Raw genomic sequence first — 13,979 nt, forward strand, 5'->3', positions numbered from 1 at the left:
TCCCCATGTTTATGTATATTCCCCATGTTTATGTATAGGTATTCCCCATGTTTATGTATATTCCCCATGTTTATGTATATTCACCATGTTTATGTATATTCCCCATGTTTATGTGTAGGTATTCCCCATGTTTATGTATATTTCCCATGTTTATGTATAGGTATTCCCCATGTTTATGTATAGGTATTCCCCATGTTTATGTATATTCCCCATGTTTATGTATATTCCCCATGTTTATGTATATTCCCCATGTTTATGTATAGGTATTCCCCATGTTTATATATAGGTATTCCCCATGTTTATGTATAGGTATTCCCCATGTTTATGTATAGGTATTCCCCATGTTTATGTATATTCCCCATGTTCATGTATATTCCCCATGTTTATGTATAGGTATTCACCATGTTTATGTATAGGTATTCCCCATGTTTATGTATATTCCCCATGTTTATGTATATTCCCCATGTTTATGTATATTCACCATGTTTATGTATATTCCCCATGTTTATGTATAGGTATTCCCCATGTTTATGTATAGGTATTCCCCATGTTTATGTATAGGTATTCCCCATGTTTATATATAGGTATTCCCCATGTTTATGTATATTCCCCATGTTTATGTATATTCCCCATGTTTATGTATAGGTATTCCCCATGTTTATGTATATTCCCCATGTTTATGTATATTCCCCATGTTTATGTATATTCCCCATGTTTATGTATATTCCCCATGTTTATGTATAGGTATTCCCCATGTTTATATATAGGTATTCCCCATGTTTATGTATATTCCCCATGTTTATGTATATTCCCCATGTTTATGTATAGGTATTCCACATGTTTATGTATATTCCCCATGTTTATGTATATTCCCCATGTTTATGTATAGGTATTCCCCATGTTTATGTATATTCCCCATGTTTATGTATATTCACCATGTTTATGTATATTCCCCATGTTTATGTATAGGTATTCCCCATGTTTATGTATATTCCCCATGTTTATGTATAGGTATTCCCCATGTTTATGTATAGGTATTCCCCATGTTTATGTATAGGTATTCCCCATGTTTATGTATATTCACCATGTTTATGTATATTCCCCATGTTTATGTGTAGGTATTCCCCATGTTTATGTATAGGTATTCCCCATGTTTATGTATAGGTATTCCCCATGTTTATGTATAGGTATTCCCCATGTTTATGTATAGTTATTCCCCATGTTTATGTATAGGTATTCCCCATGTTTATGTATATTCACCATGTTTATGTATATTCCCCATGTTTATGTGTAGGTATTCCCCATGTTTATGTATAGGTATTCCCCATGTTTATGTATAGGTATTCCCCATGTTTATGTATAGGTATTCCCCATGTTTATGTATAGTTATTCCCCATGTTTATGTATAGGTATTCCCCATGTTTATGTATATTCCCCATGTTTATGTATAGGTATTCCCCATGTTTATGTATATTCCCCATGTTTATATATAGGTATTCCCCATGTTTATGTATAGGTATTCCCCATGTTTATGTATAGGTATTCCCCATGTTTATGTATAGTTATTCCCCATGTTTATGTGTAGGTATTCCCCATGTTTATGTATAGGTATTCCCCATGTTTATGTATATTCCCCATGCTTATGTATATTCCCCATGTTTATGTATAGGTATTCCCCATGTTTATGTATAGGTATTCCCCATGTTTATGTATATTCCCCATGTTTATGTATATTCCCCATGTTTATTTATATTCACCATGTTTATGTATATTCACCATGTTTATGTATATTCCCCATGTTTATGTATAGGTATTCCCCATGTTTATGTATATTCCCCATGTTTATGTATATTCCCCATGTTTATGTATAGGTATTCCCCATGTTTATGTATATTCCCCATGTTTATGTATAGGTATTCCCCATGTTTATGTATATTCCCCATGTTTATGTATAGGTATTCCCCATGTTTATGTATATTCCCCATGTTTATGTATAGGTATTCCCCATGTTTATGTATATTCCCCATGTTTATGTATAGGTATTCCCCATGTTTATGTATAGGTATTCCCCATGTTTATGTATATTCCCCATGTTAATGTATAGGTATTCCCCATGTTAATGTATATTCCCCATGTTTATATATAGGTATTCCCCATGTTTATGTATAGGTATTCCCCATGTTTATGTATATTCCCCATGTTTATGTATAGGTATTCCCCATGTTTATGTATAGTTATTCCCCATGTTTATGTATAGGTATTCCCCATGTTTATGTATATTCCCCATGTTTATGTATATTCCCCATGTTTATGTATATTCCCCATGTTTATGTATATTCCCCATGTTTATGTATATTCCCCATGTTTAGGTATTCCCCATGTTTATGTATAGGTATTCCCCATGTTTATGTATAGGTATTCCCCATGTTTATGTATAGGTATTCCCCATGTTTAGGTATTCCCCATGTTTATGTATAGGTATTCCCCATGTTTATGTATATTCACCATGTTCAGGTATTCCCCATGTTTATGTATATTCCCCATGTTTATGTATAGGTATTCCCCATGTTTATGTATAGGTATTCCCCATGTTTATGTATATTCACCATGTTTATGTATATTCCCCATGTTTATGTATAGGTATTCCCCATGTTTATGTATAGGTATTCCCCATGTTTATGTGTAGGTATTCCCCATGTTTATGTATAGGTATTCCCCATGTTTATGTATAGGTATTCCCCATGTTTATGTTTAGGTATTCCCCATGTTTATGTATATTCCCCATGTTTATATATAGGTATTCCCCATGTTTATGTATAGGTATTCCCCATGTTTATGTATAGGTATTCCCCATGTTTATGTATATTCACCATGTTCAGGTATTCCCCATGTTTATGTATATTCCCCATGTTTATGTATAGGTATTCCCCATGTTTATGTATAGGTATTCCCCATGTTTATGTATATTCACCATGTTTATGTATATTCCCCATGTTTATGTATAGGTATTCCCCATGTTTATGTATATTCCCCATGTTTATATATAGGTATTCCCCATGTTTATGTATATTCCCCATGTTTATGTATAGGTATTCCCCATGTTTATGTATATTCCCCATGTTTATGTATAGGTATTCCCCATGTTTATGTATAGGTATTCCCCATGTTTATGTATATTCCCCATGTTTATGTGTAGGTATTCCCCATGTTTATGTATATTCCCCATGTTTATGTGTAGGTATTCCCCATGTTTATGTATATTCCCCATGTTTATGTATAGGTATTCCCCATGTTTATGTATAGGTATTCCCCATGTTTATGTATATTCCCCATGTTTATGTATAGGTATTCCCCATGTTTATGTATATTCCCCATGTTTATGTATATTCACCATGTTTATGTATATTCCCCATGTTTATGTGTAGGTATTCCCCATGTTTATGTATATTTCCCATGTTTATGTATAGGTATTCCCCATGTTTATGTATAGGTATTCCCCATGTTTATGTATATTCCCCATGTTTATGTATATTCCCCATGTTTATGTATATTCCCCATGTTTATGTATAGGTATTCCCCATGTTTATATATAGGTATTCCCCATGTTTATGTATAGGTATTCCCCATGTTTATGTATAGGTATTCCCCATGTTTATGTATATTCCCCATGTTCATGTATATTCCCCATGTTTATGTATAGGTATTCACCATGTTTATGTATAGGTATTCCCCATGTTTATGTATATTCCCCATGTTTATGTATATTCCCCATGTTTATGTATATTCACCATGTTTATGTATATTCCCCATGTTTATGTATAGGTATTCCCCATGTTTATGTATAGGTATTCCCCATGTTTATGTATAGGTATTCCCCATGTTTATATATAGGTATTCCCCATGTTTATGTATATTCCCCATGTTTATGTATATTCCCCATGTTTATGTATAGGTATTCCCCATGTTTATGTATATTCCCCATGTTTATGTATATTCCCCATGTTTATGTATATTCCCCATGTTTATGTATATTCCCCATGTTTATGTATAGGTATTCCCCATGTTTATATATAGGTATTCCCCATGTTTATGTATATTCCCCATGTTTATGTATATTCCCCATGTTTATGTATAGGTATTCCACATGTTTATGTATATTCCCCATGTTTATGTATATTCCCCATGTTTATGTATAGGTATTCCCCATGTTTATGTATATTCCCCATGTTTATGTATATTCACCATGTTTATGTATATTCCCCATGTTTATGTATAGGTATTCCCCATGTTTATGTATATTCCCCATGTTTATGTATAGGTATTCCCCATGTTTATGTATAGGTATTCCCCATGTTTATGTATAGGTATTCCCCATGTTTATGTATATTCACCATGTTTATGTATATTCCCCATGTTTATGTGTAGGTATTCCCCATGTTTATGTATAGGTATTCCCCATGTTTATGTATAGGTATTCCCCATGTTTATGTATAGGTATTCCCCATGTTTATGTATAGTTATTCCCCATGTTTATGTGTAGGTATTCCCCATGTTTATGTATAGGTATTCCCCATGTTTATGTATATTCCCCATGTTTATGTATAGGTATTCCCCATGTTTATGTATAGGTATTCCCCATGTTTATGTATATTCACCATGTTTATGTATATTCCCCATGTTTATGTGTAGGTATTCCCCATGTTTATGTATAGGTATTCCCCATGTTTATGTATAGGTATTCCCCATGTTTATGTATAGGTATTCCCCATGTTTATGTATAGTTATTCCCCATGTTTATGTATAGGTATTCCCCATGTTTATGTATATTCCCCATGTTTATGTATAGGTATTCCCCATGTTTATGTATATTCCCCATGTTTATATATAGGTATTCCCCATGTTTATGTATAGGTATTCCCCATGTTTATGTATATTCCCCATGCTTATGTATATTCCCCATGTTTATGTATAGGTATTCACCATGTTTATGTATATTCCCCATGTTTATATATAGGTATTCCCCATGTTTATGTATAGGTATTCCCCATGTTTATGTATATTCCCCATGCTTATGTATAGTTATTCCCCATGTTTATGTGTAGGTATTCCCCATGTTTATGTATATTCCCCATGTTTATGTATAGGTATTCCCCATGTTTATGTATATTCCCCATGTTTATGTATATTCACCATGTATCCTGCTCCATAAGGCATTATAGAATGTGTTAGATAACACATTCCATTGCGTATGCATTGGTATCCATTTCTAACAGCAAGCTACTGTAAAAAACACTCACTAGAAATACCTGCTGTGACCAGAAAATACATCGAGCATAACTTGGTGCAACAACTCTCTGTCAAACCTATATTTACAAACTGGGGTTACTTACTTGTAAACAGAGACTGAGTAATAGTGTGTGTGTGTGTGTGTATATCTCTCCACAGCACTGACTCAAAACTGCTATTACACATGCTGCTTGTAAACAGAGATTGGGTAATGGATAGATGTGTGTGTCAGATGGTCTCCTCTCTAAATATATCGTTGTGTTGGTATGATGGGATGAGTGTCCAGCAAGATAAACAGTTTTAACATCTGTAGAAGGGTAGAGATAACAGTTATAATGTCTGTAGAAGGGGTAGAGATAACAGGATATCAGTTTTAATGTCTGTAGAATGGGTAGAGATAACAGGATAACAGTTTTAATGTCTGTAGAATGGGTAGAGATAACAGGATAACAGTTTTAATGTCTGTAGAATGGGTAGAGATAACAGGATAACAGTTTTAATGTCTGTAGAATGGGTAGAGATAACAGGATATCAGTTTTAATGTCTGTAGAAGGGGTAGAGAACAGGATATCAGTTTTAATGTCTGTAGAAGGGGTAGAGATAACAGGATAACAGTTAACTAAAAGACTAGAGAAGCCACTCATAATGTCTGTAATGTGGAAGAGGAGAGAGATGAGGGTATATTGACAAACGTGCACTGAAAGAGGCTGCACTGATTGTCTTTCCAAGCTATATTGGACTTTTTATTTGGATATAATTGGGATGAGATGGTAGTCTAGACAAGAGTTCCTGACTGAGGCAGTGCATGATGGTGTGTAGGGTAGTCTAGGGGTCTGCTAGGGGGTTTCATTACAGTAGTTGACTTGTCACAGGGGTGTGCGCTGCTTATTTAATGCCAAGCTAAACCAAGACGGCCCTCTTGAAGTTGAATTGATTTTGAAGTTGATTAGCTTCCCACATAGCCATAAAAGACGCGCAGAGAAACGTGCCCAATGTGGGCAGTTGGCTGTCCCAGTTGGCTAGACAGTTCCTTCAGAAAACAGACACATTTATCCTGCTCATTTTAAAAATGGCTAACAGTCCCTAATCACTACTAGCTTACTTTAGCAATTAATCTTTTACAGTCAACTCATCATAACCCGTCAAAATGTCACAACGCAACTATCTGAACGATTGGAAACTATTTCATGCTGGTAAGATTTTTACATGACATCCTGCACTAACGGTTCATATATTCAATACATTTCATAATTCATTGGTTTCACTTTAAACTGATTCAACACAACTAGTTTAGTAACATTGCTTACTTGAAGCTTCAGAAGTGCTTGTTCTCTCAATCGCGTTTCGGGACTGTTGCCTAGCGACGGTCCATCTCCCAAATATGTCCCACATACAACACAGACAACAAAAAAAGGCTCAAAATGGGTTCCTCGATGTAAATGCTTCAGCTTCCTTTTCTTTACAAACATGTACTTGGAAAATTTGGATTGATATTAAATATTAAAAATATATGCGCTTTGATTGTCTTTGTTCCAGTTTCCATGGTCAAATATAAATGGGTTGTGGATATAGGAAGTCCTAAGTTGTCGACTGTTGGATCAGATAACTCCATAAGACACTCATACAATTAGTCTTCCAAATCTTTTTATTCATTTGTGACATAATTCCATTACAGTGATAACAAAACTGCGTGTTGGTACTTTCCACATGTCGTCCAGGAAGAATATGGTTATAAAATAATACTAAAAAGTACATTTCCTTAAAATCTTAACATTCCGTAAAATATTGTTGTTTAATTGACTAAGGTTTTGAGTTGTAATATAAATACAAGACATCCCATTAATATTATCCGAAAGGTCTTTTGACACCAGCAGAGAGAACCGATAGGATGCCTCCCAAATGTTAACCTATTCCCTATAGAGTGCACTGCTTTCAAATCACAGCCGTATGAAACCCCCGCAGGGCTCTAGTCACAAGAAGTGCACTATATAGGGAATAGGGTGGTGTTTGGGCCACAACCAGAGAGATATGAGGAGGTTGTTCTGATCGATCCGGAGTCAGAGCTGGACGGCGCTGACGGTCCCGTGGTGGATTAAGTTAAGGCCATTAGGAGTGACTGTCGTTGGCAACGAGAAGACAGATGAACCCTGAACTTCAGACCGTAACTAAAACCTCAAATGCTTAATTTACAGTACAGAGAAAGGGAGGGGTGAAACAAAAGCGAGGACAGGATCACTGTGGAATCCTGACAACGAGGGAGGCTCTTTCCAGGGATTCCAAAGAGAGGACGGACACACACACACACACACACGCACGCACGCACACACACACACACACACACACACACACACACTTAAACATCCATCAGGGAGAATAATAACGTGTTATATTGCCTGTTTATAATGTGTATTATGACGCGTGTCGGTACCTTTCTACAGACCGGGTTCCTTCAGGAGGGTGAAACATTCAGAACAGAAATATCAGATAAAGATGAAACGATCCAATCCGTTCTGGGACTTCATCTTTCTATCTACAACTGAACAACAGTGGAGGGTTTTTAACAAGAAGCTCTGAAAATGTGTCTGGGTTGAAATCTTCTCTACGCGACCACATTGTTTCGAGGAATTCAGTCAAGACTTGGTAAAAAACAACTCTGACTGTTTTCAGATGTGTGTTTATGTTTTTGAGGTCAATCCATGCCTGCTGTGTGTGTGTGTGTGTGTGTGTGTGTGTGTGTGTGTGTGTGTGTGTGTGTGTGTGTGTGTGTGTGTAACAGAGTGTCTAGAAGGGAGTGTAGTCGGCAGGGTACATGATGGGCAGCCAGTTCTCTGTGAAAGTGGCACAGTGCATCCAGCCCAAGGACCGCATTACCTGGAAACAAACAGGACGTGATGTCACCATACAGGAAGTAGATTGCAATCTGAATGTCTCTGAGCTTTAGTCTCTTTGTTCAGGTGTTACAGACAGATTAAACACTGCTAGTCTAAGACTAACAGGAAGTAGATGTATTGGGTAGTTGGACTGAGGCTGTAAAACATGACTAACAGGAAGTAGATGTATCGGGTAGTTGGACTGAGGCTGTAAAACATGACTAACAGGAAGTAGATATATCGGGTAGTTGTGCGGAGGATGTAAAACATGACTAACAGGAAGTAGATGTATCAGGTAGTTGTGCGGAGGCTGTAAAACATAACTAACAGGAAGTAGATGTATCAGGTAGTTGTGCGGAGGCTGTAAAACATAACTAACAGGAAGTAGATGTATCAGGGTAGTTGGACTGAGGATGTTTCTAACCTGAATGCAGTTCTTCAAGTTCTCTCTACTGGGTTTATCTTCTACGATCTTGGAGGCAAACTTCAGGGCTCTGCCGTACATCTTATTGACTAGTGCATGTTTGTAGGAGAACGTCAACACCTGGGGAGGAAGGGGATCAAACCATCAAAAATTGGGAGAAAGATTGAGATGGATGATTCATATGTAAGTTACCGTTGACATATCATCCACTGCAAGTTGTGGCGTAAGCCGGGGATCGTCGAGGAAACAGCTGGCCACACCTCTTCTCCTCACCTTAGAGTCCGTTAGCTCCACCCACTTCTGCAGCTCCCAGAAGGTGTCTGTCAAGGCTTTGGCCCTGCCCTGTTGGGCGTCGTCAGAGCTGGTCACCTCCTCCTCTTCAGCCCCTGTCTCTGCCCCGTCTCCGGCCCCCCCTGCCCCCCCAGCCCCGTCCTGGGGTGGAGCAGGCAGCAGTACCAGGTCGGCCAGGGCACAGCCCTTCCTACACAGAGCATCCAGCAGGGAACATTTCTGCTTCTCCATGTCACTGCAGGAAACACACAGAAACAGGAAGTTCTATTAGATATCAAATTCTCTGTCCAATAGAAATGAGGTAAAGGGGAGTGGTTTTAACGGATTTAACAGACAGACAATCTGTTGTGACCTGACTGTCTAAGTGTGAGCCCTGAATGGAACCCTATTGACCATAGGGTTCTGGTCTAAAGTAGTGCACTATATAGGGAATAGGGTTCTATAGGGCTCTGGTCTAAAGGAGTGTACTATATATAGGGAATAGGGTTCTATAGGGCACTGGTCTAAAGTAGTGCACTATATAGGGAATAGGGTTCTATAGGGCTCTGGTCTAAAGTAGTGCACTATGTAGGGAATAGGGTTCTATAGGGCTCTGGTCTAAAGTAGTGCACTATGTAGGGAATAGGGTTCTATAGGGCACTGGTCTAAAGTAGTGCACTATATAGGGAATAGGGTTCTATAGGGTTCTGGTCTAAAGTAGTGCACTATATAGGGAATAGGGTGCCATTTGGGACTCAGGCTAAGACTTAGTGGTGCACCTCTTGATTGTGGCAGCGTCAGGGCGAGGGTCGGTCTTTAAGGTGAGGTAGACTGCCAGGGCCGTCTGGTCGATCTGAGACAGAACCATGTCAGAGGCCGTTACGATGTCACCCAGGCGCTTCAGACGCTCCTACAGAGAGAGATCAGGGTTAGACACGACTAATCAACAGCAGAGAGAGAGATCGGGGTTAGACGCGACTAATCAACAGCAGAGAGAGAGAGATCAGGGTTAGACACGACTAATCAACAGCAGAGAGAGAGAGATCAGGGTTAGACACGACTAATCAACAGCAGAGAGAGAGAGATCAGGGTTAGACACGACTAATCAACAGCAGAGAGAGAGAGATCAGGGTTAGACACGACTAATCAACAGCAGAGAGAGAGAAATCAGGGTTAGACGCGACTAATCAACAGCAGAGAGAGATCAGGGTTAGACACGACTAATCAACAGCAGAGAGAGATCAGGGTTAGACACGACCAATCAACAGCAGAGAGAGATCAGGGTTAGACACGACTAATCAACAGCAGAGAGAGATCAGGGTTAGACGCGACTAATCAACAGCAGAGAGAGAGAGATCAGGGTTAGACACGACTAATCAACAGCAGAGAGAGAGATCTGGGTTAGACACGACTAATCAACAGCAGAGCGAGAGATCAGGGTTAGACATGACTAATCAACAGCAGAGAGAGATCAGGGTTAGACACGACTAATCAACAGCAGAGAGAGAGAGATCTGGGTTAGACGCGACTAATCAACAGCAGAGAGAGAGAGATCAGGGATAGACGCGACTAATCGACAGCAGAGAGAGAGATCTGGGTTAGACACGACTAATCAACAGCAGAGAGAGAGATCTGGGTTAGACACGACTAATCAACAGCAGAGAGCGAGATCAGGGTTAGACACGGCTAATCAACAGCAGAGAGCGAGATCAGGGTTAGACACGGCTAATCAACAGCAGAGAGAGAGAGCAGGGTTAGACACGGCTAATCAACAGCAGAGAGAGAGATCAGGGTTAGACACGGCTAATCAACAGCAGAGAGAGAGAGAGAGAGAGAGAGAGATCAGGGTTAGACGCGACCAATCAACAGCAGAGAGAGAGAGAGAGAGAGAGATCAGGGTTAGACGCGACTAATCAACAGCAGAGCGAGATCAGGGTTAGACACGACTAATCAACAGCAGAGAGAGATCAGGGTTAGACGAGACTAATCAACAGCAGAGAGATCAGGGTTAGACACGGCTAATCAACAGCAGAGAGAGAGATCAGGGTTAGACGCGACTAATCAACAGCAGAGACAGATCAGGGTTAGACGCGACTAATCAACAGCAGAGCGATCAGGGTTAGACGCGACTAATCAACAGCAGAGAGAGAGAAAGATCAGGGTTAGACGCGACCAATCAACAGCAGAGCGAGATCAGGGTTAGACGTGACTAATCAACAGCAGAGAGAGAGATCAGGGTTAGACACGGCTAATCAACAGCAGCGAGAGAGAGATCAGGGTTAGACACGGCTAATCAACAGCAGCGAGAGAGAGAGAGAGAGAGATCAGGGTTAGACACAACTAATCAACAGCAGAGAGAGAGAAAGATCAGGGTTAGACGCGACCAATCAACAGCAGAGCGAGATCAGGGTTAGACGTGACTAATCAACAGCAGAGAGAGAGATCAGGGTTAGACACGGCTAATCAACAGCAGCGAGAGAGAGATCAGGGTTAGACACGGCTAATCAACAGCAGCGAGAGAGAGAGAGAGAGAGATCAGGGTTAGACGCGACTAATCAACAGCAGAGAGAGAGCGATCAGGGTTAGACGCGACCAATCAACAGCAGAGAGAGATCAGGGTTAGACACGACTAATCAACAGCAGAGAGAGAGCGATCAGGGTTAGACACAACTAATCAACAGCAGAGAGAGATCAGGGTTAGACGCGACCAATCAACAGCAGAGAGAGAGAGATCAGGGTTAGACGCGACCAATCAACAGCAGAGAGAGATCAGGGTTAGACACGACTAATCAACAGCAGAGAGAGATCAGGGTTAGACACGGCTAATCAACAGCAGAGAGAGAGGTAGATCAGGGTTAGACACGGCTAATCAACAGCAGCGAGAGAGAGAGAGAGAGAGAGATCAGGGTTAGACACAACTAATCAATAGCAGAGAGCGATCAGGGTTAGACGCGACCAATCAACAGCAGAGAGAGAGAGAGAGCAGGGTTAGACACGACTAATCAACAGCAGAGAGAGAGAGAGAGCAGGGTTAGACACGACTAATCAACAGCAGAGAGAGAGAGAGCAGGGTTAGACATGACTAATCAACAGCAGAGAGAGAGAGAGAGAGAGAGATCAAGGTTAGACACGATTAATCAACAGCAGAGAGAGAGAGAGAGAGATCAAGGTTAGACACGATTAATCAACAGCAGAGAGAGAGAGAGATCAAGGTTAGACACGATTAATCAACAGCAGAGAAAGAGAGCGAGAGAGATCAAGGTTAGACATGATTAATCAACAGCAGATAGTGTGTGTACCTTCTCAGAGTCGAGCTGGTGCAGCCTCTGAACATGTAGTGGCAGGTAAGAAGAGAAGTTCTCCTTCAGGTCATCATACAGGGAACTGGTGTCTAACCTGGAGGGGGGGAGAGAGAGAGACAAAGAGGGAAGGGGAGAGAGAGAGAGGGAAGGGAGAAGGGTAGAGAGAGAGAGAGAGATGTAAGGGTGGGAGAGAGATGTAAGGGTGGGAGAGAGAGAGAGAGAGAGGTAAGGGAGGAAGAGAGAGAGAGAGAGAGAGAGAGAGAGAGAGAGAGAGAGAGAGAGAGGTAAGGGAGGAAGAGAGAGAGATAGAGAGAGAGAGAGAGAGAGAGAGAGAGAGAGAGAGAGAGAGAGAGAGAGAGAGAGAGAGAGAGGTAAGGGAGGAAGAGAGAGAGAGAGAGAGAGAGAGAGAGGTAAGGGAGGAAGAGAGAGAGAGAGACGTAGAGGTAAGGGAGGGAGAGAGAGAGAGAGAGAGAGAGAGAGACTGACAGCAGGTAGAGAGACCCAAACAGACAGAGAGAGACTGACAGCAGGTTGAGAGACCCAAACAGACAGAGAGAGACTGACAGCAGGTAGAGAGACCCAAACAGACAGAGAGAGACTGACAGCAGGTAGAGAGACCCAAACAGACAGAGAGAGACTGACAGCAGGTAGAGAGACCCAAACAGACAGACTGACAGCAGGTAGAGAGACCCAAACAGACAGACTGACAGCAGGTAGAGAGACCCAAACAGACAGAGAGAGACTGACAGCAGGTAGAGAGACCCAAACAGACAGAGAGAAACTGACAGCAAGCAGGTAGAGACCCAAACAGACAGACTGAGAGCAGGTAGAGAGACCCAAACAGACAGAGAGACTGACTTGGTCATCCACTGTATCTTCAGGTCTCTGAGAGCCTCTTCAAACTCCTCCTTCACATCCTTCTCCTTCGCTCCCTCCTTCGCATCCTCCTTCGCTCCCTCCTTCTCCTTCACCCCCTCCTTCGCTCCCTCTTTCTCCTTCACCCCCTCCTTCGCTCCCTCCTTCCCTCCGTTCTTGGTCTTGTTGGGTGCAGGGATGAGGTGATAGACCACTGGCACAATGTCCTTGATGAGAAAGATAAAACCACTGGTTAACCCACTGACACCCTCTAGGACTACGTTACCCATAAGCCTCTACAACACTTCCCCCCCTGCTGTCTGTCCAATCCCTTGTCAGTTAGAATGCGTTGTCACGGTGACAGAACACAGCTGTGCTCTGCTATATTGACCACCAGAGGAAATGAACCTTGTCTAACTTTGCCAGTAGAAATATATTTACATGTTGGGGCTAGCAAATATCTTCATTCTTCCCCACAGTGATTCACAACATAAAACACTAATTTCCTTTTGAGGATTTGACAGAGTGATTTCTAGGTCATCAGTACCTTTTTAAATTTTCCTTGTCGTTTTGCAGAGGCCTGTCCCTGGTGGTCAGAATAACACACAGTGAGAGAGAGAACACAGGAAGGAGCATACAGCCTCTCTCTTTCATCGTTTACAACTAGCGGCAAGTCATACTGCTACTCTCTCATCGTTTACAACTAGTGGCAAGTCATACTGCTTCTCTCTCTCATCGTTTACAACTAGCGGCAAGTCCTACTGCTTCTCTCTCTCTCAACTAGTGGCAAGTCATACTGCTTCTCTTTCATCGTTTACAACTAGCGGCAAGTCATACTGCTTCTCTCTCATCGTTTACAACTAGCGACAAGTCATACTGCTTCTCTCTCATCGTTTACAACTAGCGACAAGTCATACTGCTTCTCTCTCTCATCGTTTACAACTAGTGACAAGTCATACTGCTTCTCTCTCT

At 41.0% G+C, this 13,979-nt stretch overlaps 1 protein-coding gene across 3 annotated transcripts in view; it reads right to left on the reverse strand.

Moving 5' to 3' along the window:
- Nucleotides 1-6,913: 6,913 nt before the first annotated feature.
- Nucleotides 6,914-13,979, reverse strand: part of LOC149975346 (tripeptidyl-peptidase 2-like) — a 70,851-nt gene continuing 63,785 nt past the window's right edge. Inside the window, exons 23-30 of one of the 3 annotated variants that reach the window (XM_090206929.1) lie at nt 13,555-13,593; nt 13,011-13,234; nt 12,150-12,246; nt 9,630-9,760; nt 8,854-9,106; nt 8,581-8,700; nt 8,023-8,157; nt 7,929-7,990 (exon numbers count right to left, since the gene is read on the reverse strand). In XM_090206929.1, the coding sequence (XP_090063055.1) occupies nt 8,068-8,157; nt 8,581-8,700; nt 8,854-9,106; nt 9,630-9,760; nt 12,150-12,246; nt 13,011-13,234; nt 13,555-13,593 (954 nt within the window). In that variant the 3' untranslated portion in view covers nt 7,929-7,990; nt 8,023-8,067. Of the gene's footprint in view, nt 8,158-8,580; nt 8,701-8,853; nt 9,107-9,629; nt 9,761-12,149; nt 12,247-13,010; nt 13,235-13,554; nt 13,594-13,979 lie in introns of all 3 variants that reach the window. The other 2 variants (XM_090206928.1, XM_090206930.1) reach the window with 2 other exon arrangements.

The sequence above is a fragment of the Oncorhynchus mykiss genome, chromosome 18 (genome assembly GCF_057628025.1).
Source record: "Oncorhynchus mykiss isolate SJ-2025 chromosome 18, ASM5762802v1, whole genome shotgun sequence".
Lineage (NCBI taxonomy): Eukaryota > Metazoa > Chordata > Actinopteri > Salmoniformes > Salmonidae > Oncorhynchus > Oncorhynchus mykiss.